The sequence below is a fragment of the Rhinolophus hipposideros genome, assembly GCF_964194185.1.
Source record: "Rhinolophus hipposideros genome assembly, chromosome: 19".
Taxonomy (NCBI): domain Eukaryota; kingdom Metazoa; phylum Chordata; class Mammalia; order Chiroptera; family Rhinolophidae; genus Rhinolophus; species Rhinolophus hipposideros.
The window spans coordinates 10,563,217-10,587,237 of NC_138065.1; the positions used below are offsets into that span (position 1 = coordinate 10,563,217).

General features: G+C 53.0%; 1 protein-coding gene across 5 annotated transcripts in view; it reads left to right on the top strand.

Annotated features, from left to right (window-relative positions):
• Positions 1-2,756: 2,756 nt before the first annotated feature.
• Positions 2,757-24,021, top strand: part of SYT6 (synaptotagmin 6) — a gene marked incomplete at its 5' end in the record, with an annotated part of 51,912 nt that continues 30,647 nt past the window's right edge. For 4 of the 5 annotated variants that reach the window (XR_013991809.1, XR_013991810.1, XM_081026868.1 and 1 more), the window contains 3 exons: positions 2,757-2,919; positions 12,830-13,178; positions 14,612-15,170. Coding sequence is in view for 3 of the 5 variants with exons in the window: in XM_081026868.1 (XP_080882994.1) it covers positions 2,757-2,919; positions 12,830-13,178; positions 14,612-15,170 (1,071 nt within the window). Of the gene's footprint in view, positions 2,920-4,268; positions 4,339-12,829; positions 13,179-14,611; positions 15,171-24,021 lie in introns of those variants that run through there. The other variant, XM_081026869.1, reaches the window with a different exon arrangement.

Consider the following 24,021-nt stretch of genomic DNA (forward strand, 5'->3'; position numbering starts at 1 on the left):
GTATTCCCCAATCAAAAAAAAAAAAAAAAAAAGCTTGTAGACAGGAAATATTAACAACAACAACAAAAGAGTAGGTTTGTGGGAGAAAGGGATTCTAGAGAAGAAAAGTTCCCATCTTTACATGAGGATTTTCCCCCCTGCTTTGTGACTAGATATGTGACTACAGGTATCAGCAATTGGGGGGGGGGTGTGACAATAAAGAGAACAACTAGGGCGAAGCTTTTTCTTAATGTAAGAAAAAAAAACCACGTTTCTCTTTTCTCTGTGTCTCCGTGAGTCAGTGAGTGTTCCCTTATAAGCTCCTTCATATGTGTGTCTGTCCTTCTGCCTCTCTTTCTCTGTTCTCTGTGTGTGTCTCTGCCTCTCTGTCTCTGTGTCTCCCTGTCTCTGTGTCTGTCTGTTTCTTTCTCTGTGTCTCTCACACGCACTCAGACACTCCAAATTCAATAGTTATTGACGGACTCGGGAGCCCCAGACCCTTCCCTCAGTCCTGTCAGAGCAGAACTTCCTTCTCGTTGCTCCGCTGAGAAATGCCAGGTCCAGAGCTGCTGCCGGGGCGTCAGAGACGCTGCAGAACCGCCTGCCGAGTGTGGAGGCTGAATCCAGGAACAATGAGAAATTATCTGCTAATTCTCGGTTCCTGCCACCTGCTCTGCTCCGAACAGGCTCCTTTGCCTTCCGTTTAGATGTAAATTCCCCCACTCGTTGTGAGCAAAATATTGATTTCCCTGCATCACGGGCCAGGGCCCTTGGAAAGGTCCTGTGTTTTTTCATTCTCTGCAAAGGCAAAACAAGGCGCTTTGTTCTGCGAATTTCCCCAGGAACTCGAGAGGGGGAGGGCGAAATCGCCGCGGAGTGACAGAGTTGCCATAAACATGGGCAGAGAGCGTTTTTTCTCCGTTTGTATTTTACATAAACACTAACCTAGCTCCTCAGAAACTGCCAGTGAGCGTGTAATAAGGGGCCTCCACGCTCCTGTCTCTCACCGGTGCTGAGCTTTGCAATGGGTGGTGGAGGGGAAGGTGGTAGGACCTCTGGGCTCCTCAGATGGGTTCTAGAAGCACTGGGAGGCGAATGGGGTGTCCACAGCCTCACCTGTCCTTGGAACAGCAACTGAGCATCTAGCCCAGGCAGGCGGCCTGGATTGCATAACGTCGCTGGGGTCACACCTGCTCAGTCGCTCGCGCCTGCGGTCCCAGCCCTCTCCCATTGCAGGCCCCATGGGTCCAGGGTGGAAGCTGCAATTGCTCAGCCCACCTCTTCCCTACCGCCGTTCCCACGCGACGGTTCCACTAACTGGGTCTTCAGGACCGTGGACAGAGCCAAGGAGCGCGTCCCTACAGGAAAAACAGCCTGGTTAGGCCAGGGGCCCCTCAGACCTCCCTTGGCCCTTTGTCCCTGGGGGGTACAGGCTGCCCGCGGCTCTCAAGTCCAAGGGCGGGCTAGCGCGGCTGGCGCAGATGGTGCATGGCGGAGACCGCCAGGAGCTGGGGCTCCGAATCTCCTCCCCCTGGAACGTGAGTCACCTCCAATTAGCGTGTTAGTTAGGAGGAAAGACCCTCCGCCCCAGCCCACCACCACGGTTCATACCAGCCCTGTTGGCTTCCGGAGGCTCCAGCTAAAGTATCCTTCCCAGCTCCGGAAGGCAGAGGGACCCGAGCCTGGAGCTTCGGGTGAGCCCCACGCAGGAAGGGGCCCACCCACGGACAAACCGAGGATGTGGGAGGGACTTTTGTGACAGGGTCCCGGCAGGGCCGCGCCTGGTGGCGGCCCGTAGACCTCCAAGGCTGAGTGAGGCGCCTCAGAGCCCCTCCGCCAACCTGCTCCTGAACCTCATGCCACAGTCCCTGGAGGGGAGTTCTGCCTCAAGTCTAGCTTCAATCCTCCGTGTAGTTTTGTCCTTTCTGGCCCTTGTTATGCTTAACTGCAAAACACATTATCTCTGTGATTGTAGCGCGGATGCGGGGAGGTGGGTCTGGCGGGAACGGAGCGCCCTCTTGAAATGCCCCCGATTCCTATTCGCCAGAAACTTTCCCCTCCCGTTGCCATGGAGAGAGACGGCCGCTGCCTCCCGTCGCCATAGTAACGTGCGGGTACCGCGGACCGCAGGATTGCGGGGCTCGGGAAGTCTTTTTGCAGTTCGCATTGCCGCGCAGTCTTAGGGTCTTCTGCCTCCGAAACTGCGACTCGGGGCAAGTCTAACTAACTTCTCCCACCAGGAACGTTTGCCAAGGTCCTCCCACCCCCAGCTGGGTCGTCCTTCTCTCTGGAATGGGTTTATCTATTTCGTTGCCACTTGTGTAGCAAGTGGCGATTTACCCAGTATTTTCACCAACACTATCTTTATATCCTCAGGCAGCCCCTGAAGCACTCGCAATCATTATTCTCCTTTTACAGAGAGGGAAATTGAGGCTCAGAGGCCCAAGGTCACACAGTGGTCTGGCAGTGAGCGCGGAGCCAGACCCCCGGGCCTTGCACCCTCCAGGGTGTGGGACAACTGGGTCCCATCTCCTGGAACCCACCGGGACTCAGACCAGTCCCTGAGTGTGGAGGGGGCGGCCGTGAGGCGCCAGACTCGCCAGCTGCTGTGGGATGGCACGTGAGGGGCGGAGACCCTGCGGGGTAGTGATGAAAAGCCCAGCGGAGCCGCAGGGGGCCGCTGCGGGGAGGGTCTTCTTGGGGCCTCCTTGCCCCTCCCCAGTCCGGCCAAGGCGCGGTTCCGGCGGCTGCTCCGGGAGAGCCGGGGTGTCCGGGGCATGAGCGGGGTGTGGGGGACCGAGGGGCCTCGGTGCCAGGCGGCGCTCGCGGTGCTGGCGTCGCTGTGCCGGGCCCGGCCGCCCCCTCTCGGGCTGGACTCGGAGACTTGTCAGAGCTTCGAGCTACAGACCCCGGAGCGGAGTCCGAGCGCGGTCGACGCAGGTAACGCGAAAGCCGAGGCCCCTTTCCTCCCTGGATTCTCGCCCTGGCCGCCCCCACCCCCCAAAAGCTCTGGCCTCCGGAGCCTGGGAACCTAGAGAGACAACTTCGGCTCCGGATTCTGCATTCGCAACCACCCTGGGCCAGCGCCCTGGCCCACGGCCCGTAGGGCAAGCGGAGGGACGCGAAGGGGACCCGGGAGGAGAGAATCCCTCTGCCCCCTCCCTTGTGACTCTGCGGGGACCCCGGGATGTGACACCCCTCGGGGCCTCAGTTTCCCTCTCCTCTCTCCGCGCGTCCTGCGTGCGGGCGATCGCCAAGGGAGGGATCCGTGGAGCGAGCGGGGAGCTGGGACACTTGGGCTGAGGACATAACTCGTCTCTTCAGGGGCGTCGAAGTCCCAGGGCCAGGCTGTCGCTCTGTCCGTCCGCTTGTTCTCTCGAGGAGCGCAGCCCGCGCCCCCGGGGTCTCTCGGAGAGAAACTTGGGTATGCGGCGGGCCGGCGCGAGGTCTGGGGGTCCGGGTGCCTCTCGGACCGCGAGTGGCTCTCGGCGTCTCCCCCCGGGCGCGGGGGGCGGGTGGGGGCGGGTGTCGCGGCATGCTCCCCCGCCCCCCGCGCCTATACCGCGCTCCCTCGGTCTCCGTCTGACTCACTGGGATCGGGGCCGGTGCGCGCCCGAGCGCTACCTCTCGCCGACTTGGCCCAGCGGGGACCCGCGCGGCCGCCGAGCCCTGGCGGGAGCCCGACCCAAATCTAGCGCGCGGGAGACGGTGAGTGTGGAGCCTGCGCCCCGCGGGCCCCGGGCCCGGCGCGCGGCGGCGGCGTCTCCCGGGAGTCGCGACCGCGGGAATGGCGTGTCGCGCCCTGGCGGCGGGAGCCGCGGGAGGATGGGCAGCGTGGTGGCCGGCGGGCCCCCAGTATTTACCTGCCACCGCGGCGCCGGGTGGCCACGCGCTCGCCCGCGGCAGCCGGGCTTCTTTGTCCCGATGCCGAGGTCTGGAGGGTCCTGAGCTGGAGGGAACGCCGGGTCGCGTTCCCTCCCGCGGGAGCGACGCGGGGCAGTGCGAGGCCGCGAGGGGATGCAGAGCGGGGGTGGCGAGATCCTGCGGGAACCAGCGAGCCGGGGTTCTTGGGCTCTGCAGCCTCTACCCCTCCGTGTCCCCCTGCCCTGACCCCGGGGGCTCTGGGCCTAGGGGTACGCCCGGAGGGGCTGCTCCGGGGCTCCACATCGGCGCCGTGGGAAAGGGAGGAAGGGGCTGTACGAGGCGGGAATTTCGCCTCCACGCGCTTCTCCTGGGATCAAAAGCCGGGGACTGGAGCGGAGCTGCGGTTCCGGAGGCGGGTGCAGGTGGTGTAAGCCTCCCAGAGGCCGCAGGTTCCAAGGCTCCGTTTCCACTTGAGGTTAAAGATCAGCGATCTAGGTAGGTCCTGGGTAAGGGCCGCTGGGGGAGGGGCGAGAGGCGAGAGCGGAGGGCAGTGGGCCAAGCGGTGGCTTGTGTGTGTGAGGGGGTTGTGTCCAGCCTTGGGGGAAGTGGAGCCCCCCTCAACCCTGTGGGGGTTGTAGGGGGGATGTTCCCAGCCCCCACCTCGCCTGGGCAATGCTTAATCAATGGGTTGGTTACTACAGCAGAAGGGGCTGAGGTTAGACATAAAGAACAACTTTTAGAAGGTGGTACAGTGATGGAGAGGTTGATTCTCCCTCTTGAAGAATCTCAGAATAGATTAGGCACAGCAAGTATAATTAGACTTTGGTTCTCTGGTACCATCACTTCCTACACCACCGAGCTCCCCATAACCACCAGACACACAATTGTCCCCAAGTCAGGAAGTCTCCTGCCTGCCTCCCCAGCTCCCTTCCTCCCTTCCTCCAATGATCCATCACCAATGGGGACCCCTTAATGCTGATCCTGACCCCTCAAACCCTAAAGGGGACAATTCAAGGTGAGGACACACCTGTCGAGTTCCACCTGGGATGGAGGCTGCCCCTCCTGTCTGTCCTGAGCAGAAATGCTGGCGGTGAGGGGGGGATGTATGTGGGCAGCGCATCCCTGATACCTGGAGGCACTGGTGTTCTGACTGGAGAGGTACACCCCATAGTCTGGAATGACAGGTACCGGGACGCCAGGCTGAGGCTGAGAGAAGGCTGGGGAGTAAGAGCCAGCGGGCCCAGATGATTCAGTATGTGTTCCCTGCAGACTGCTTCAGAAAGTGAGTTTGAGTTGTCAGCCCTGGGAGACTGTAACTCCGGCTGCTGAGTCACAAGCCTCAGGAAGCCCGGGGGGCCAGCCTGGGGGCTGAAAGGGATGGGGGAGGCAGAAGCAGGCCCTTGATCATAGCAAAAGAAAGACAGAGACGGAGAGGGGCTTTGGCATCTCAGGGTTTAGGTGAGTACAGGGTCTGGGGAGGTGCTGTGGCATTCAGGACAGTTCCCCAGGTAGCCTACATCCCAGCCTACTCGCTGTATCCCAGATTCTCCAGTCAGAGAATGTTGGGTCTTTTCATTTGCAGTTTCATGAAAAACCTAAGTGGCTAGAGCATGCCCAGTTCCCTTTACCATTGTATGTTTCCCCCTGCTTTCCTCCTGCTCTCAGTCTCTTGCTCGTGGGATTTCTAGTAACAGCCTGAGATTCAACAATTGAGATTCAGACTCTATTATCATTTACTGGGACCCTCCTCGATGCCAGGGTCTGTGCTAGGAATTGCACAGGAAATCTCAACCAGACGCCAACTTGGAAACACCTCTACACGAACTGTCCCAACTAAAAACAAGTTCCCCTTTTCTTTAAAAACTCTAAAGGCAAAGGGTCAGCTATCCCCTTTAATACACTCCCTCCACCCCCAACCCTGCAAGGGGACACTGATAGGCAGTTCTCCACCTTTCTTTCTTTCAACTTCTTCCACAGGCCAAGTTGCATGGGCTCTGGATTTGAGGTAGTAACTAGCAGAGGTTCCGAGGTGTTCCAGAAAATGCAGGAAGCTGATGCGAGAACCAGCTGCCCTGCCCCTCCCAGGCTGGCAGCCAGGAAAAATTATTCTCCTACTTACATATGGCCATGAGATGTATGTGATGTTTGTTCACTTCCCTAATAACTCTGGAGATGTTCTGTAATTCAGCCACCTGCCTTTGAAGTTGGCCTTTTGCATCACAGATAATATTTTTCCTCTTTGTGATGGCATATTAAATAAATGCATCGCATTTCATCAAAATACAAAAGTCCTGTTTTCTATGACTGAATAATCAGTCACTCTCCCCCTCCTTGCTGGAAGGAAGGAATTGTGCAGATTTTGCCTTCCTGTAAGGATCCTTGCATGATCTGTTAGAACCTATGGTGGCAATACACTGAGTCCTTGGTGTGTCTTGAGCTGCATGATTCTAGAATGAGGATCTAGTATGTAGGAGTGGCAGAGCCCTTGGATTTACAGTTCTAGAAGTTCTCTTCTCTCTCTGACTGTGGGAACTTCAAGTGTGGGAATCTTAGATCCAGAATACTCCATCCCTCCAAGCTCTGTACAAAAGATGTGTTCTCTTCTGGCTGTTCTAACGTTACTCTGTCCTCCTGTCCACACTGTGGGAATACAGCCTGTGGCTGCAAATAAGTAGGAGTAAGATTGAGGCATCTGGATCAGACCGGGTTTCTTTAGGGTCTGTGTTGGACTGTCTGGAATGGGGGACAACAGGTGGCACCCCTGTTGGTTCTGCTTTAGGAAATGAGGCCTCTCAGGACCAAAGGACTGAGCCACCCTTAGGAAGTGAAATCAGAGGGGCCTTTGAAAGTAGAGGTGAGCAGGTTAGACATAAAGCTCTGGCCGCTCCAGGTATGTGATACTATCTCCTCCCTCCCTTCTCTCTACTGCTGATATGTTTTTCTTGCAAATGAACCCAGACAGACTTTTCTTCTGACTCGTTGCAAGTATAAGCAGGAAGAGCTGGTAAAGGGTAGAGAATGTTTGTGGCTCTCCACCTGCCCCTACCCCATCCCCACCGCTTTGACCACCACATTCAGAGGGACCACATGCCGGACCAATCAGGCAGAAAGTTCCAGTCACCATCTGCCAGAACAATAATGCTAATAATTGCTAAATTAATGCCAGAGCTGTGTTAGCCATAACACGCCACATCAGTCTCCGATTTATCTCTGAATCCCTTAATGAAGGTGGAAGCAGTGCCCAGTCATAAAGCTTGGTGCGGTCATAATTAGCCCAGCATTGTCTCTCCCCATCACTGCTTTTTCAGGAGCATTAATTCCTTCTCTGTTTGGACTCTGCTAATTATCCCCATCGGTAGTTTGGCCTGCATCTCTGAGAGAAGGAAAGGAAGCAAGGGCTCTCTGCTCCCCCTCCTGCTAACCCGAATTTTAATTACACCAGGTTTTCTTAATAAATTTACAAGCCACGGCAGAGCTCATTATTAATGGACCATGTCTGTGAGCCTCAGAACAGAAGAGCCCCTGTCCCCCCAACACACACACACACACACACACACACACACACAGAGAGACAGAGAGAGACACACATACACACACGTATTTGTCAGGCACATCTCTGCATGAGTCTTTTCAGGGGTCACTGGTTATTTGCCCCGTGGCTGGTGGCTAAGCTTCAGTGTCTGCACTTTCCAGGGAAGAAGAAAGGATGGGGGATGAGGAGGTTGGTCATAATCCTAGTCTCCAGGGTTCTGCCCAGGTTCCGGGGGTCAGGCCAAAGGGGGTGCCGCCCCTCTCCTGATTATGGCAAAGAAATGCCTCCCCAGCTTCTCTGCCCAAGCCTTCAACTTCACAGTTCAGTTCAGCCTCCAAGCCGCCCAGAGGCTTGGCTCAAGAGCATGGACTTTGACATCAGAAAGTCCCAAGTTCAAATCCCAGCTCTTCCACTTAATGCAATGTACCCTGAACAAGTTACTTCGTTAACATCTCTACATTGAGTTAATTTATCTTTGAGCGGTGAATACTCATTTCCTAGGAAGGCTTTAAAGAGTAAATGAAATAATGTAAGGGGTGCAATGCTGAACACGTAGAAATAAGTAACAAATGTTACTCGTATTAATATTGCCATAATAATGCCCAGAGTCCTTTCCCTTCCCAGACCAGGCACTGTTCTTTCCAGGTTCTTGGACCTCTGCCTTTCTTGCTGCCTGGTTTCTGGGTTCTGCTCATCTATGTCTCCATCAGTGTCTGAATGAGAACCCCTAAACCGAGGCACCTCCTTCTCTGTACAGCCCCCCAGCACTTCCCATTTTGGGGGTCCAACATCAACCCCAGACCCTGCAGCCAGGCTTCTCCAGCTTTGAGGGGAGCCGGGAAAATGGCCCTTTCTTTTCACTTCCTCTCCTCAGTTTATCTTTTCAATTACAATCTGTTTTTGAAAATGCCTGTTACTGTTACAAAATGGATTTTCCTGACATGGAAGCCCATTAGAGAAACAGGAACAATAGCAAGTGATAAGAACTGCTGATGAATCCTCACTATGGGTGGAGAGGAGAGGAGGCAGCACCAGGGCTCTGTCTTTGGAGAAAGAAGTGTCAGTTGGGGAGATAAAAAAGCCCTGGGTTGTTAATTAATAACCTAGCATTTTCCAGGGAGAGAGGGAGGCAATGAGCCATCACCCCTGGTTGACAGTCTCACTTAAGGTGACAAGCAGGTCCTGCCCTGATGGTGTTTAGGGAGATCTTAACTTCCCAGGAGAGAAGAAGGGCCTGAGGTCTCTCAGATGCTTTGCCTCTGGTCTGGTGTCCCCATTCCCTGCCTCAGAGGGCCCCACTTTGGATCCATTCTGTACACAGTAAACTATCATCCCCACCAAAAAAGCAAAGCATGAAGAAGAATACCAGAGTCCATTTGGGAACATTCACCACGGGCCAGGCACTGTCTTGTGTCTTATTTAATACTCACAGTGATTTTGTGAAGTACGGATAATTAGAATCCCCATAAAATCAAAGAAGAAACCAAGGTTCGGAGAAGTTGAATAATTTGCTCTCGGTCACACAATTAGCAACGTGGATGGATGTGCTCCGTGGTCATTCTGGAGCTGGGGTTCACCTGAGACGTCCACCCCGTGTCTGAGCCCTGGCGAAGTCCACTTCCCCAGCCAGGGCTGGAAGCCATGTGTCCCTGCACAATGCCAGGTCACTGGGTGTGTTTCCGAAAGCCTGCTTTGCTCCCCCTGAGGTTGCTGGGTAATTGGCCAAGATGCTTTTCCAAACCAGGTACCCATGGAATACTGGACTTCTCTGACACCTGAGTGAGGATGTTTCACATCTCACCTTGAGTCATGGACTTCTTTTTTCCAATTCCCACGACGATTTTGCAAAAGCATAGCACATTCTTCTTTGTTGATTTCTCTTCCACAATTGTCCTTTGGAGCCCAATCCTGTTCACCAGCTGGCTGGTGATGCTAACAACAACAAGAAAAATGGACAAGAAGCAAGCAAATGAGTATCGACAGAAAAACTTAGAGATGTGAGATTTTTAATAGAGTACACATTATGTCTTGAGATATACAGAGACCTAACTACATGTGAAGTACATTAGTTCTGCTAGTCAGTTTGTTCCTGGTGTGTAATGATAAAGTTAAAACAATCTCAATTTATTAGTTTCATGGCTTGCATGTATTCTACCCACTAAAACAAATTTCAAAACTAGGGTATATTTAAAACTAGACTGGTCAGAACTAGGTACTTCTAAGAGAAATAGGTGATATTTATTATATTGCTTACTACATTCCAGGCACTGTCCTTAGCACATTTGATCTCATTGAAACCTCACAATGACACTATGATGTACATACTATGATTGTACCCATTTTACAGATGAAGAAACTGAGGCTGAGATTAAGTAGCTTGACAAAGTCACGCAGTTTAGAGCCAGTGGGGATGGACATTGAAGGAGCTCTGTCTGACTCCTGGGCCATGAATCTTTCTCTCAAGGCTGAATGGGAAATAAAGAAGGAAGAAGAGAGGGAGGAAGAATACAAATACTTTCTCTTTTCCAGTGCCGCGATAAGGGCTTTCACCCTTCCTGGAAGGTTCTCTCTCTCTTGTCATGAAGCTAATGCACGGTATGAATATGAAGAGCACTGGATCAGGACTCAAAAGTGGCTGAGCTGACCATCAAAATTCTATCTGCCTCCCAGGGTTGAGGTTCAAACAAGACATGAGTGGGTAAAAAGGCTCTGAAGGCCACTTGTGCACCTGTGTTTTTCCAGAGGGGGCACCTCTCGTGGGTGGGTTGTCCCCAGCATGCCCAGGGTAGGAAGGCGCATATCTTAGGGGCTCTGGGCCTTTGCACAGTCCTCAGGCCATCCAGGAGCCCACTCTTCCCATCCTTATGCACCTTTAACTAGGCTCTGCGGGCTGGCTCAGTTCAAGGCCACACATGGTGATCTGAAAGGGCTAATTCCTGTAAATCACCCCTGGCCCTGGCCTAATTCTGCTCTTACCCTTCTTGCTCACCGCCTGTATCCCCTGTGAGGATGAGCCCACGCAACATCGCGACCAGATTCTCCTCGCACGGCCCGCTGTGAAGTGCCTGGAAAAAGATTCTCCGGGCTGAGGAAGCGCCTCCTGGTCCTTACATAACCAGTATTGAGTGCTGGGTGCTGGCTCCTGATAATCCTAACTTTGTCTCCCCTAATCACTGCCCCGAGGGAACAACAATCGGGGTCATGTGGAGAACATTCAAAATAGCAACTACACCGAGGATAAATAGATTCCCTCTGCCCACCTCCTCCTCCCACCTCTCTTTTCATTTATGAATTCGTTATTTTATTTTATTTTATTGTGTTTTTTTTTTTGTCAGGCTGAACATTTAAATGCACTCTATGCTCTCTGGATTCCCCCATTTCTCCCCCTTCCTCATTCCTCATTAAAATTCTAATTATTACCAGAGCAAGTAAGATGTATGATTAAAAGAAAGCAAAGCCTTAGAAATACCTTTTGTTTTAAGGTGAGTCATTGCAGAGAAGGCTTCCAGAACAGCTGTAACAGAGAGCAGCTGTGAAGGGCCTAGAGATGGCCAGATACTTAGAATAAGGGTATGTCTATCCGTGGTTGCTTTCCTCGTGAACCCCAGGGCCATAAGAGCCTAAAGAAACAGCCTCCAAACCCTTTAGGTCATGGACTCGGAACAACAATAGTTATTTTGATACCCTCAGCCAGGAAGTCAGAGGCAGTGCTCGTGCCTCAGAGACAGTCAGTGGCTGATGTTCTCGCCTCCTTCTCACATCCCTCTGGACGGGAGACAGCTTTCCTTGGGGCCCGTGTGCTGGGAGAGGACTCTGGATGCCCCCAGGAAGGACCTAGCATCTCTGCACTCCAAGCAGAGTTTAGTACCTGGCACCTGGCAAATGCTCAGTAAATGTTGGTTGGGAGATAATTATAGCTGTTTTATGTACCATTCACCCATTCATTCTCATGGGCCACTTTCTGGGCTAGGCCCTCAGTCAGACAAGCATAAATACACAGGGCTATAGTAGCCACAGTTTAATCAGGGACAAACAGGCTGGGACAGTGGAAAGAGCTCCAGGCTGGGCAGTAGATATCTGAACCCTGGTCCAGGCTCTGTCTCTGAGCTGTGATCCGTTCTTTGGACCATTGCTCCCATTTGCAAAAGCACAGCCTGGCCTCAGTACTTGTAAGGTCGTTTCTCACCTTAAATCCTAACATTCGTAAGGCATTAGAACAGGATAATCCAGAGAATTCAAACTCGCAGGCCTGCAGGGGCCAGGCTGGTAACAGGGAGTAGAACTGGTGAGAACACACTCCTCCAAAGGGAGTCACTGTTCCCACCATGCGTAAGTCCAGATACCAAGTCATCTGGCCTTTTCCAGAGTAACCAAAGTCTGGTGTGATGATGACGGTGGTAGGATTTCTTAACTTTCCAATCATGATGCAAGCTATATAAGATGCCACTGCTGGCTTGTCCATAAGTGGTCTTTGTGTACACCTGGCAGGTGTACCATTGGTTCAGAGCCTTCTGACCTCTCTACTCAGAGTAAGAAGATGCCTTGGGCTCAAAGGTGGGGTGGGAGGTTGGCTTAACCATTTCTCCCAAAGGGAGGCATCCTAACAGCTCTCCTGGAATAGTGGGCATCCTACTGGGGGGCAGGAGCAGGGGTGGACTGGGGATAGGGCAATGAGCCGCCCACTTCTGAACTGACTGACCACAACATTCAAACATACCAGTTTCACAGCAAAGCTCTCAAATAGCCACAGAAATGGGAAAAAGACAACTGTGGGAATCATTTGTATCTAGCTTCAAAATAAACTGTGTGGATCATATTCCGACTTAGTTCAAGTATTTATTGAGCCTACTATGTGCAGAGTTCTGAGTATGGAAGAAGCATTACACCTCATCTTGGCCCTCAAGGAAGTGACACTCCATCTCATTCATTTCAAGTCAACTCAACTCTTGAGCTTTTGCTTGGGGCTCAGTGGGGATGGGTTAAGGGAAGAGGATCAGTTAGCCGAGCCTCTGGTCCCCGAAGCCTCAGGGCCTGCTGAGGAAGAGAGCTGTACACAAAAATGACTCTGCTATAAGTCTGACCATAGTAACAGCTCTAATAGCAATTCAAATGTGAATGCATGGCAAATTTGCACATTTGCTTAGGCTGCTATTTAAATTACTTTCTGTTCCCTGTGCACATACCAATAGGCAGTAGGGGAGCCCAGGTGTTCCCCAAGCTGGCAGGGGATGGGCGGGACAGAGCCAGAGAAATCAGACCGAGGTGAAGGCAAGCCTGCAGATGTTTTACAAAGTGGACTACAGAGCACCAACCCTAAAACCATCTCCCCCTGGGCGGCTTTCTCATAACCATTCTTTTCTCTTCTCCCGTCTTTGTCCCTTCTGTGTGTTCCCTCTTCCAACACCCTTCCGGCTTCTCCCGCCTCTGTCTGTCCCTGTCCCTCCCTGCTGGCAGGCACCTCTGTCAGCCTCCTCGCAGTGGTATTTATTGTGTGTGGCGTGGCCCTGGTGGCAGTTTTTCTCTTTCTTTTTTGGAAGCTGTGCTGGACGCCCTGGAGGAACAAGGAAGCCTCCAGTCCCTCTTCTGCTAACGTCCTCCCGGAAGCCCTCCAGAGCCCCAGCTCCAGAGGCAACATGGCGGACAAGCTGAAGGACCCCCACACCCTGGGCTTCCTGGAGGCAGCCGTGAAGATCAGCCATACGTCCCCAGATATTCCGGCCGAGGTGCAGATGTCAGTGAAAGAACACCTCATGCGTCACACGCGGCTGCAGCGACAGACCACAGAGCCAGCATCATCCACCAGGTAAGGGGTGGACCGCTCCCTTCCCTAACCCTACCCCTCCATGTTCCCTTATTCAATCATAAGATTTCAGCCTGTGAGGACCAGAGACCAGAAATAATAACGAGTGAACTTTGGAGACCATATCTCATGATGGGGTCCATGGTGCATGATCAACTAGGGGGCGGGCACCAGGAAACACTTTAGCAAAGGGGAGCCTTTGAGGTGGGGTGCTGTGCGCTGGGATGTGTGTGGGTGGCAGGTGTTAGGTGTTTGGAGGGAGGGAAAGACTTCAGGCGAAGGGAAGTGAATATGCAAAGGCCCGGGGGCATAAAAGTGCATGGGGTGTCTAGGGATATGTCAACAAAGCCTCACAGACAGTCTGCAGTGCACGGGAGATAAGGCAAGGACTCCTGTCATTGTGACAATGAAGATTTTGTTTACAACCAGTGGCACAGTCCCCTGAGTGACAGCAATTAAATGCACGGCATTCTTTTTTTTTTTTTTTGTCTGAACAAACAAAAGCGACACCCACCACGTAATGGCAAAAACATACTCTAAATTCAGAAACACGTTTAAAAGAAAAAATGCATGCAGGTGTGAGGCATTGTGTTTATTCAAAACCTAGGGCTCTTGTGGATCCCTGGGTCCCTGCAGTATCTCCTCTGGCGCCCAGGGGACCAATCAAAGGCAAGGAGGACAGGAATGAAGACCCTGGGGTCACATTGACAGAGCTTACTGCCTGAGCTCAGGCAAGTTGCTCATATTTCCTAAGCCTCACTTTTCCCAACTGTAACATAGGGCTAATGATGCACAAGGTTGCGCTGAGTGACCCATGTGATAATGAGAGCTAACCATAGATGGCTTATTACACACCTGACCCTGGTCTAAGTATTTTATGCGCATGTGTTAATTTCATCCTCACGAGAATGCCATGCAGTTGCTACTTGTATTATTCTCATGTGATAGCACAGAGATGTTAAATAACTTGCCCCAGCTCACGTAACTAGACAATGGCAGAGCCACCGTTAACCTCTGCAGTCTGGCTACAAAGCCCAGTAACTGTCACCTACAGCGAGGGCGGTGATGGTAACGGAGAGCCACATCCAGGGTCAGAAAGGACGGTCTTCCGCCTTCAGAACCTCAGGGTTTCATGGGGGAACCAGAGTCATGTCTCCTCGGAAAGAAACCTAGAAAGCAGATAGGAGAAACGCAGGGGAAATGGTGATGACAGCCATGGTGACCATTTATGCGCTTACTGTAGACCAGGCCCGATTCCAACTACTTTACGTATGGTAAGACATGTGATGGTGCACCAAGTGTATGCAGGGGGGAAGCGGGTCACCAATGGCGGACAAGGGCGCCCCCAGCGGGTGGGCGGAGCCACGGCCCTGCGGGGGGTCCGCCTGCCTCGGGCTGCGGCTCCCCCTAACGGCACCCCTCCCGCCCTCCGCCAGGCACACGTCCTTCAAGCGCCACCTGCCCCGGCAGATGCACGTGTCCAGCGTGGACTACGGCAACGAGCTGCCGCCGGAGGCCGAGCAGCCCACCAGCATCGGCCGCATCAAGCCCGAGCTCTACAAGCAGAAGTCGGTGGATGGGGACGACGCCACCTCGGAGGCCGCCAGGAGCTGCGGGAAGATCAACTTCAGCCTGCGTTACGACTACGAGAGCGAGACCCTGATCGTCCGCATCCTGAAGGCCTTCGACCTCCCCGCCAAGGACTTTTGCGGCAGCTCCGACCCTTACGTCAAGATCTACCTCCTGCCCGACCGCAAATGCAAGCTGCAGACCCGCGTGCACCGCAAGACCCTGAACCCCACCTTCGACGAGAACTTCCACTTCCCGGTGCCCTACGAGGAGCTGGCCGACCGCAAGCTCCACCTCAGCGTCTTTGACTTCGACCGCTTCTCCCGCCACGACATGATCGGGGAGGTCATCCTGGACAACCTCTTTGAGGCCTCCGACCTGTCCCGGGAAACCTCCATCTGGAAGGACATCCAGTACGCCACGAGTGTGAGTACAGCGCTGCCCTCTGGGCTTCGCGGGGAGCAGTGGTTCTGGGTAGAGTGGGCCGTGTCCTCATTCCCGCACCCCTAGGGACAAATGGGCCTTTGCCCTTCAGGACGGGAAGGGGAAACTTGGAAACTGACCATTCACGTGACACGTGCTAGGCAGCCTTGCTGGGCTCTGCTCTGCCTTGTTACCCAGGGATGCAGCTGACAGAGGCTCCATCTCGACGTGGGCTCCCAGTTACCACATGAGAAGGAAGGGGATGTGGCAAAGCATGCACTGTTTCTTAAAGCTTCCACGCAGAAGTGACACATGTCACTTCCACTCACGTTTCATTAGCCAAAGCAAGACATATGTCAGCTCCTAATATTAACGGGGAAAGGCAAAGCAATCCTACCTGGTGCCAGGAGAACTGGAAGTACTCAATGACCACCTCACAGCAGAGCCTTCTCTTAGGCACTGCCTGCCCAGGCCAGTGTGGGAGGTGGGGAAAGATGGCCTGATGGGAGACCTGGTTAACGCACACATGGGAATGGGGGGCGGAGGGGCTGTTCACACTCAACTGGAATTAACCCAGAAAGTTTCAAGGAGCTGAGGCTCGGTTGGCTTTTAAGAGGAGGGAGGCACAGACAATGGGAAAGGCCATATCCATAGCTCTTGGGTCTGGTCTAGATGGAGTACTCCAGCCTACTGGGTAGGTGTTCAGAAAGCTCTGTAATTGCGTCCTACAGGTGTAGATGGAGTGCCTCTCTCATAGCCCTCCCAGGCAGGGGCCCTTCCACAGTGAAACAATGACCTTGCACTGGGGTCTGGAGTGCTAACTGCTTGACGGTCTCCCTAGATATTTCTCCGGGGCAGAGACCATTTCTCTGGGGTGGAGGTGACCTGGCTCAGACTGTAGACCGTCCCAGTCAATACACAATATCTCTGTGTTGAATTTGTAAGGAGAGAGGCTGGGAAAATCAGCCCTGCTCTGGTGAGAAAAGGGCAAGAATCTTGATTTGTTTAAAGAAAGAAACCTTGGTGGGCCCTGCTTTTGCCCCAGGGAGGACCTCTGGGACACCCCATTCTCATAACTGGTACTGACTTTGACCAGTCCAGTCCAATGTGCCAGTGCCTCCCCCACCTTTACTTTCCTGAAATGTCATCCCCAAGAACAGCCCCAACAGCAGGGCTAGCAAATGGGGTGGGCAGACGGGGAGGGCTGCAACAGCAGCTCTGCTCCATAAATCACTCTGAAGTTTACATCTGACACAGCTCCTCCCTTGTGATCTCATAAGGCAGCAGCTTGATTAGAGTGACTGTACAGGTAGAGAAATCATCTCAGTCCTCCCCACACTGAGGCTGAGACCCAGGGACTCAGACAGGCAGAGGTGAGGGCCAGGGGCTGGGGGAAGCAGAGCTCACCTCAGACATCTGAGGAGCCTCCCTTCTTAGCAGAGGGTTCCCTTTCCTGGGACTTTAGCTCCGGCCATGATTGGAAGCCCCAGTCCTGGAGTAGGCAGTCCCCCCCAAGTGCACCCCTTACCTGGATGCTAAGACCCTGGATCCTAGAGCTCCTTGGCTGTCCCTGCTCTCGTCCCACCCCCCCCCTTCCTCAGCCTGGCTTTAGAAAAAGCAGATCACCCAGAAGGCACTGGACAGACTGCCACCATCCCTATTATCCTCCTTCTAAGCAGAACACTGCCAGGCACTGGAGAGTGAGGCGGGCTGGGATAGAAGCCAGCCTCTTCACCCCACAGAAATGTATAATCTAGTTACAGAGACCGGAAATGTCCGTGCAGTAGCTAGCGATACAAAGTAGCAAATGCTATACACTGTGTGAGGTTGCACGAGCTGAGTCAGGACAGCAGAGAAGGTTTCCGGGATGAGGGGCATTAAGCTAGGTGGCGAGGGTCTAGTCTACATAGCTTGACAGACAAAGAGGAAGGGGAAGCAGTCTGGCCAGGAGCAGAGTGAGCCCAGGCCCAGGAGTTTCCAAAGCTGAGGATCGGCTGACCAGCCTCACACTCCCTGTCTTGTTTGCAGTCTTTCTAAGTTGGATGTCCTGGAGGCCCCTGGGCACCTCTCCAGCAGGCAAGGAATCGGGCAAAGGAGGGAAAAGGCACATAAGAAGGCTGGTGCTTTTACCTACTTTTTGGTGCTGACTCTAAGACTGTAATTATTTGGGGGCCAGAGAGGCCCAAATCACAGTCACCAGGAAGGGCTGAGCACTCAACGCATATGAAATCTTGCAGCCAGCATGGTGGTGATGGTGGTGCAGGGGCAGGGGGAAGGTCGGTACAGATGAGCACAGCGGGCTCCCATCTCTCCTGCCTGCCAATCCCCCTCCTAGAGCTGCATTTTGGCCCTGAATTTGGAACTCCAGCAGCTGCTCTGCCCCGCAAGCTGGTCCCCGAGCATGCCTGATATTCCCACCTCTTGCCTTTGCAGGTCTCCCGTGTCAGTCAGGCCTTTTCCCTTCCTCACTGCCTGGCCCAAACCAATCCACCTTTCACAGCTTCCCTGAAGTCCTGCTCTCACAGCAACCGTTCCTCCGGATTTATTGTCTGTGCCCCTCGGTCATATCCTGAGTCATATTATGTCTTTCAAAGTACTCTCAGTGGTTCAGGAACGGCTTGTGTCCCACATTTGGCTTTCTCGTATTCTTTTCCTCAGGGCTGAGCATGTCGTTTTGTGCCCATGTAAGAACTCAGCACATTCTTGTTGAATGACCAATGGCTTAGTTAATTGAATCACAACTATATACAGACGCGTCTTGTCCCGAAAAACCCATTGTAAGTTGAAAATATCGTTAAGTTGACAATACACTTAATACACCTAACCTACCAAGCATCCTTGTTTAGCCTAGGCCACTTAAATGTGCTCAGAACTTACATTATGAGCCTACAGTTGGGCAAAATCATCTAACAATGTAAAGTGTCAGCTGTGTACCTTTGTGATTGCATGCCTGACTAGAAGCAGTGTGGGTCGCTACCACTGCCCTGCTTCACGGAAGAGTATCGTACGGTCTGCGTATCACTAGCCCAGTAAATGTTCAAAATTCGAAGTACCGTTACTACTGAACGCGTATAGCTTTGATACATGCCATCATAAAGTTGAAAAGTCGTCAATCAAACCATCATAAGTCAGGGACCGTCTGCATTGGTGCACAAGGAAAGGGTTATTAAAGGAGCAATGGAGTTGGGTGCAGTGGACCCAGGAAGGCTTCCTGGAGAAGGTCAGGTAGTACTTTGAACATGGGTAGAGCCAGGCATGGTGGGGAAAGACCCAGTCTGTGTGTTCCTTCAGAGGTATGGTTCACGTAGATGGTTTGTGTCTCTAGTGGCAGAGATTAACCAGTCGGATCGGGTAGTCTGGACTACAGTGACCCACAGGCTGGACAGAAGGCACTGTGAAAAGGGGGGACAGGGGGTGGCTCTGAGGTCACTGGAGTCCATGAATGCTGCCCCCTTGCGGTTCCTCGTGCTTGTATCAAAGAATCAGATCCAGCCCGGGCAAGTGGAACTGGGCGTGTTCCATGTTCCGGTCGCTGCCTCAGTGCCCCAGTTGGTTTGAAGTAGCAAAGCCTGCAGCGTCCGTGTCGTTTCTCCCAACCACCGAACTAGTGAAGGGGAGTCTAGCTCGTCGCTAATTGCAAATCTGAAACTTCCTTGGGCGCTGGTCTCCAGGTCTGGGTAAGCCTCACAGCAATAAGGTACTATATCCCCCAGGGTGAGCAGTAGGCAAACCAGAAGGCCAGGGCCCCTGGAGGCCCCTGCTGTTCCACCCCGTCAATATGCCCGGGCCTGGGAAGGAATCGTGGGAGTCCATTACCTCCACTCCATCCCGGACAGGGATACTCTGATACTCCCCATCCTGCCTGGCTTGGCTAAGGTTCCCTGGTGGTCTTCTGAGCTTTCCCAGCAGCTTGCCGGGTTCTCTCCACCCAGAACTTCCATTGGCTGAAATCACCCTGCTCTTCCCTTCCCCCCTCTTCTGCCCCCAGTCTCATTATTTCTACATAAAGCTGTAGATTTATCATTATAATAGAGCTGCCGTCACCGGGGTTTGCTAACGTCTCTGTAATCTTACAGTTATTGCTACAGGGGCCTCAGACCCCAGTGCACACACTATTCCTGTCGCTATTCCAGCTCCTTGGTGGTGGCGGGAGGTGAATGCTATAATTGGAGCCATAAATATGTGTTGTGCTTGGTGCTGTTAATGGACGTAGCCATCTTTCTGCCTTACCAGGTCCCTGCCAGGTCAGTGTGCATGTATGTGCTGTTTTGGGGGTAGTGGAGCTCTCCGGATACTTCCAGGAAACCTGGATCAGAGTCCACAGGGAGGAAGGGAGGCCTTACAATGCTAACTGCTTGAGTGTCTCCCCAGAGAGTCTCCAGCTGGGAGTGAGCAGAACTGTGTACAAAGAGCTCCGGGTTTGGTGCTGCATTCTAGCTTCTGCACTTTCTAGCTTTGAGACCTTGGGGACATTAGCTAAACCATGCCTCAGTTTCCACATCAGCAAAATGGGAATGGTTATAATTGTCTATAGCGCCTAGTGGTTTCCTATGTAGTAAATTCAGTAAAACACACAGGATGCCTAGGACAGCACTGTCACAAAGCAGCGCTCTGAGCCCCTTTTCCCTCTGGCTGAGCCTGTGGGTCACGGTTTGTACCACTCCCTGTCTGACTCTCAGCTTTGGTCCTGACCACCTGTTCTGGCTGGTCGATGGTTATTATTATTCCTATTTTATTTCTTTTCCTACTATGCCATGTGTTCTCTGTGTGACCTTGGAAAAGTGACTTCTCCTCTCTGGGCTGCAGTTCCTCAGTATTAAACCAGCTGCAGAGTCCTGAGATTCTGAGCTTCTCAGCCTCTCCTATAGAGAAGTGCCTGGCTCTGTCACTTTCGCAGAGCTGAGGTGCGCAGTCCTGGAGTGAGGTCTCCTTGGCAGAGGCCTAACCCCCAGGGCCATAGGCCACTGGGCAGAATTTCCAGACAAACCCCCTCTCCCCACTTAAATGTCAGTAGGAATCAGTCCTCCCTTCAAGCCTCTGGGAAATGTCCTTTCGGAGGTTCCTGCCACAAGGAAGGCCCCACCAACAAGCTTCCTCCTTTTCCCATGAGGCACAGCCAGGGCTCAGCTCCCTCCCCCGTCTCTCTTCAGGTCCACCATCTACTGGGGATGTGTGGGTTATTACTTGAGCTTCTACCAGGAGCCAAGAGCATAACAAACTTTATCATATTTCATCCTCACCACATCCCTGTCATCATCCCCATATGCAAATTAAAAAAAGAAGCTTCCAGATTAAGTGACTCACCCAGTGTCACCCAGGAAAATGATGGAGAACCAGTGCCTTCAGAATGCCCACCCTGGATCTCAGCCGCCAGTTCTATCTTGGCCGGGAGGCAGGCAGGAGCCAGAGGGAAGCATAATGAATCTTCATCCATTCAGCATGTCTTCGGTGATCCCTCAAAGACCATATCTGGGTCCTAGAACAGCTGGATATTGAAGGGACAAACATAGTCCTTGCTTTCAAGGAACTTACAGTTGAATGGAAGTTTCAGAGAAAGTAAAAGTGTTACCAACAGAACACAGTTATTGAACTGTGTTAAAAGGAAAAAGGGGGAGATAAAGGTGATTATTGAAGCTGGGAGAGTCAGTGAGTGGGATGGGGGATGCAGATGTCTGGAGAATTAGGGAACAAAAACTGGGCTTTGGGGAACACCCACAGTCAAGAAGGATGAGAACAGCAAAGGGTACCACACAGGAATGAGCCAAGAGGAGCGAACTGGGGAAGTGAAAGGAGGGATGGTTTGGGGACTGCACGTCTGTGAGGTGCCGCTCAGTGCTTGTCTGGGGGTGCAGTTGTGAATGAAGCCCCTGCTCTCGTTGAGCTTATGCTCTCGTGGGAGAAGACAAATGGATAAGTGAGATAAACAGTATGTCTGACAGTGATAAGTGGCATGGAAAACATGAGGCTGGGAAGTGCTGAGGGAGGAGTGTGGGGTTGGGGAGTATGGGAGGGTAAAAGTGGGTGGTCTGGGGGGACATCCCTAAGAGGAGGCCCGAAAGATGACAGGGCGAGAACCATGCAGTCATCTGGAAGAAGAGAGGTCAGGCAGAGAGAAAGCCATATGCAAAGACCTTGAGGTGGCAGGGCGCCTGGCTTATTCCAGAACAGCCAGTGTGGATGAAGTAGAAGTGGGGCGGGGAGAGAAGAGAGGAAAAGACGAAGTGGAAGAGGTAAAGGGGCAGGAAAGGTGAATGGGGTTCCCCAAGCAAAACGTTTAAAGGATCTCTGTAGCTGACAGGTTGGAAACAGACGACAACCAGGGCAAAGCCATGGAAATCAGGTGGGAGGCTATTGCCATAAAAACGAGACGACGGTGGCTTGAGCAAGGGTAGTGGTGGCTATGTGAGACGTGGCTGATACTGGATCTATTCTGAAAGTAGCATGAACAGTATTTCTGCCAGATTGGGTAGAGGGTCTAGGGTGTATAGAAAGACGAGAATCAAGGTTTTCAGCCTGAACAACCCAGGAGAGAATCGCTGTGCATGGAGTTGGGAACCCTGGAGCAAGAACCCATTTGGGGAGGAAGATCAGGAGCTCGGATTTGGACGTGTTCTGCTTGAGACACCTTTGGGACATCAACATGGAGACGTTGACTAAGAACTTGGATATAGAGTCTAGAGTCCAGGAGAGAGGCCTTGGCTAAAAAAAAATAAATTTAAGAGATGTCAGCACATACATGGTGTTAAAAACCGTGCGACTAGTTGAAATCCCAAGTTTCGAGGAGAAAAGAGGACCCAAGAGTGAGCTTTGGGATACTCTGCTCTTTAGACATGGGGACCATGAGGAAAAATCAGCAAAGGAGATGGAGGCCAACTTGGGGCAAGATCATTTGTGGAAGATTGGGACACGGGTTTATTATTTTAGGGAAACTTTCTTAAGTGGGTAGTCCTTGAAATGAGAATGAAAAGACTAGGAAAGCTGGTTTTGCAGCATGCCACAGACTGGGTCCAGGTATGGGCCATACCTTGGGGAAAAGGTGGGGAGGGGATGGGGGAGTAGGTGAGAGCCCCAGCCCACTCAGAGTAACCCAGACCAAGACAACACGTTCCATCTGGAATTTGTAGCTGGGACTCAGTATCCCTAGAATCCTTCCTTAAATTCCCAAGTGCCTGGACTCCCGCAGGCACAGCCCAGCTGGGGTAGAAGCAGACAGGGAGAGCTTTCCAGAAGAGGTCTGCAGGGCAGATCAGGGTCGCACAGAAGCCCCAAGAGGTGGGAAGGCAGCAAGGCTGGGCCTGGGCTGCCTGCCCAGACCTATGAAGACTGCTCCCCAAGCCTGTCAGCAGGGGCTACACTGAATAATGTATGAAGCCCTGGCCTTAAGCGACCTGCCCAAGGGAGCTCTGGCCATGCCCGCCCGGCAGCCTGACCTACCACTTGAGTCAGAAACCGCCTGGGTCCAAACAGCGCTACAAGCCTCCCTATTTACTCGCTGCTCAGTGGGAGCTGCCTTTGGCCTGCTTGTCTCTACTACAGTTCCTTTACTACCACACTCCCTCGGGCCTGGACTTGTTATCCTGAGCCTCTGGAATCTGAGCACTCCTCCTGCATTTCTACCCTCAGGCCTGTGAGTGGAATGTCCAGTCCAACCCCCTCTCACCTCCACCAGTCTATTGCTTCCACAGCTGCCCAGGCAGAGGGAGAACTAGGTGGGATCTTTCCTTTGCGCTCCTCCCTGAAGAGAGGAGGAGGCGAAGTGCCTGGTTCACCTCTCTGGAAGGATGTCTTGGTCAGATGGGAACATTGAAGCCAGGAGCTGCTTTTGCTGCTTCCGAGTAAGAACTGCAGCCCTGCCCTCAGAGTGCATGTCCTACAATGACTAGGAGGAAATCGGAGCGGGTGCCCCAAGGGGTCCCTCCATGCTCAAAGCTCAGGTCCTGAGAATATGGCTCCCCCCGCCAGGCCTCAGGCTCTGAAGCCAATAGGACTTAACTTTTCCGGGGCTACCCAAAGTGTCAAGGCTCCTTCAGAAAATGATGGCTGAAAATCCATTAAGAACCCAGAAGGGGGAGATGTGGGGTGTCGGGTCTGAGCCCTGTCCCACAGGCAGCACGTCAGCTCAGGAGACAGGGCGCCCACTCCCAGAGTGGCAACACGGTCCCTGCACCATAGGTGAGATGCACTCACCCTGCAGCAGAGGTGATAGGTGGACACTGACCCTTTCACGCCCTCTCACTTGGGCTATTAGGACCAGTGGCCATTCTTGAGTACAGGAGGTTAAAGGTCACTGGTGCGGTGCTAGAAAACAAAGCTAATTGGCCCAGACAGGGCTCTGACCTGGCTGTAAGCAGACTGGCCTCGGGTGCTCTCCTTGAAGTCATTTCTAAACTCAGCCTTTCACAACTGGTCCTTCCCTGCATCTTCACAGGAAATGGCCAAAGACTCTGCCGGAGGCTCAGAACAGTGGAGACCGTTCATTTCTCACCTTTACTAAATTCCTAGCATCCAGACAGCCCCACTGCCCACTCTGGCCGGCTTCCTGCAGAACCCAGCTCCCAGTGCAACCAGACCTCAGGCCCTGTTCTGCCTCCCTCCTCCGCTCACAGCTTGCTGCAGCTTGAGACTGGCTGGGCCAGCTGACCCTGCCTGCCCTGGCCTGGCCCCATGTGCCCTCATTAGCCTGTGGTACATGCACCTCAATTGTATAAATAGCTAATCTTTCCCTCGCATGAGAATGAACGGGAAACCATTAGTCAACAAGCTCATGCATCAACCAATCTATTCCTCTAACACTAGTGCGCTGGCTGTGTTTCCCCACCTTGCTGTGCAGAGCTTATGTACTTGTCTTATGGCT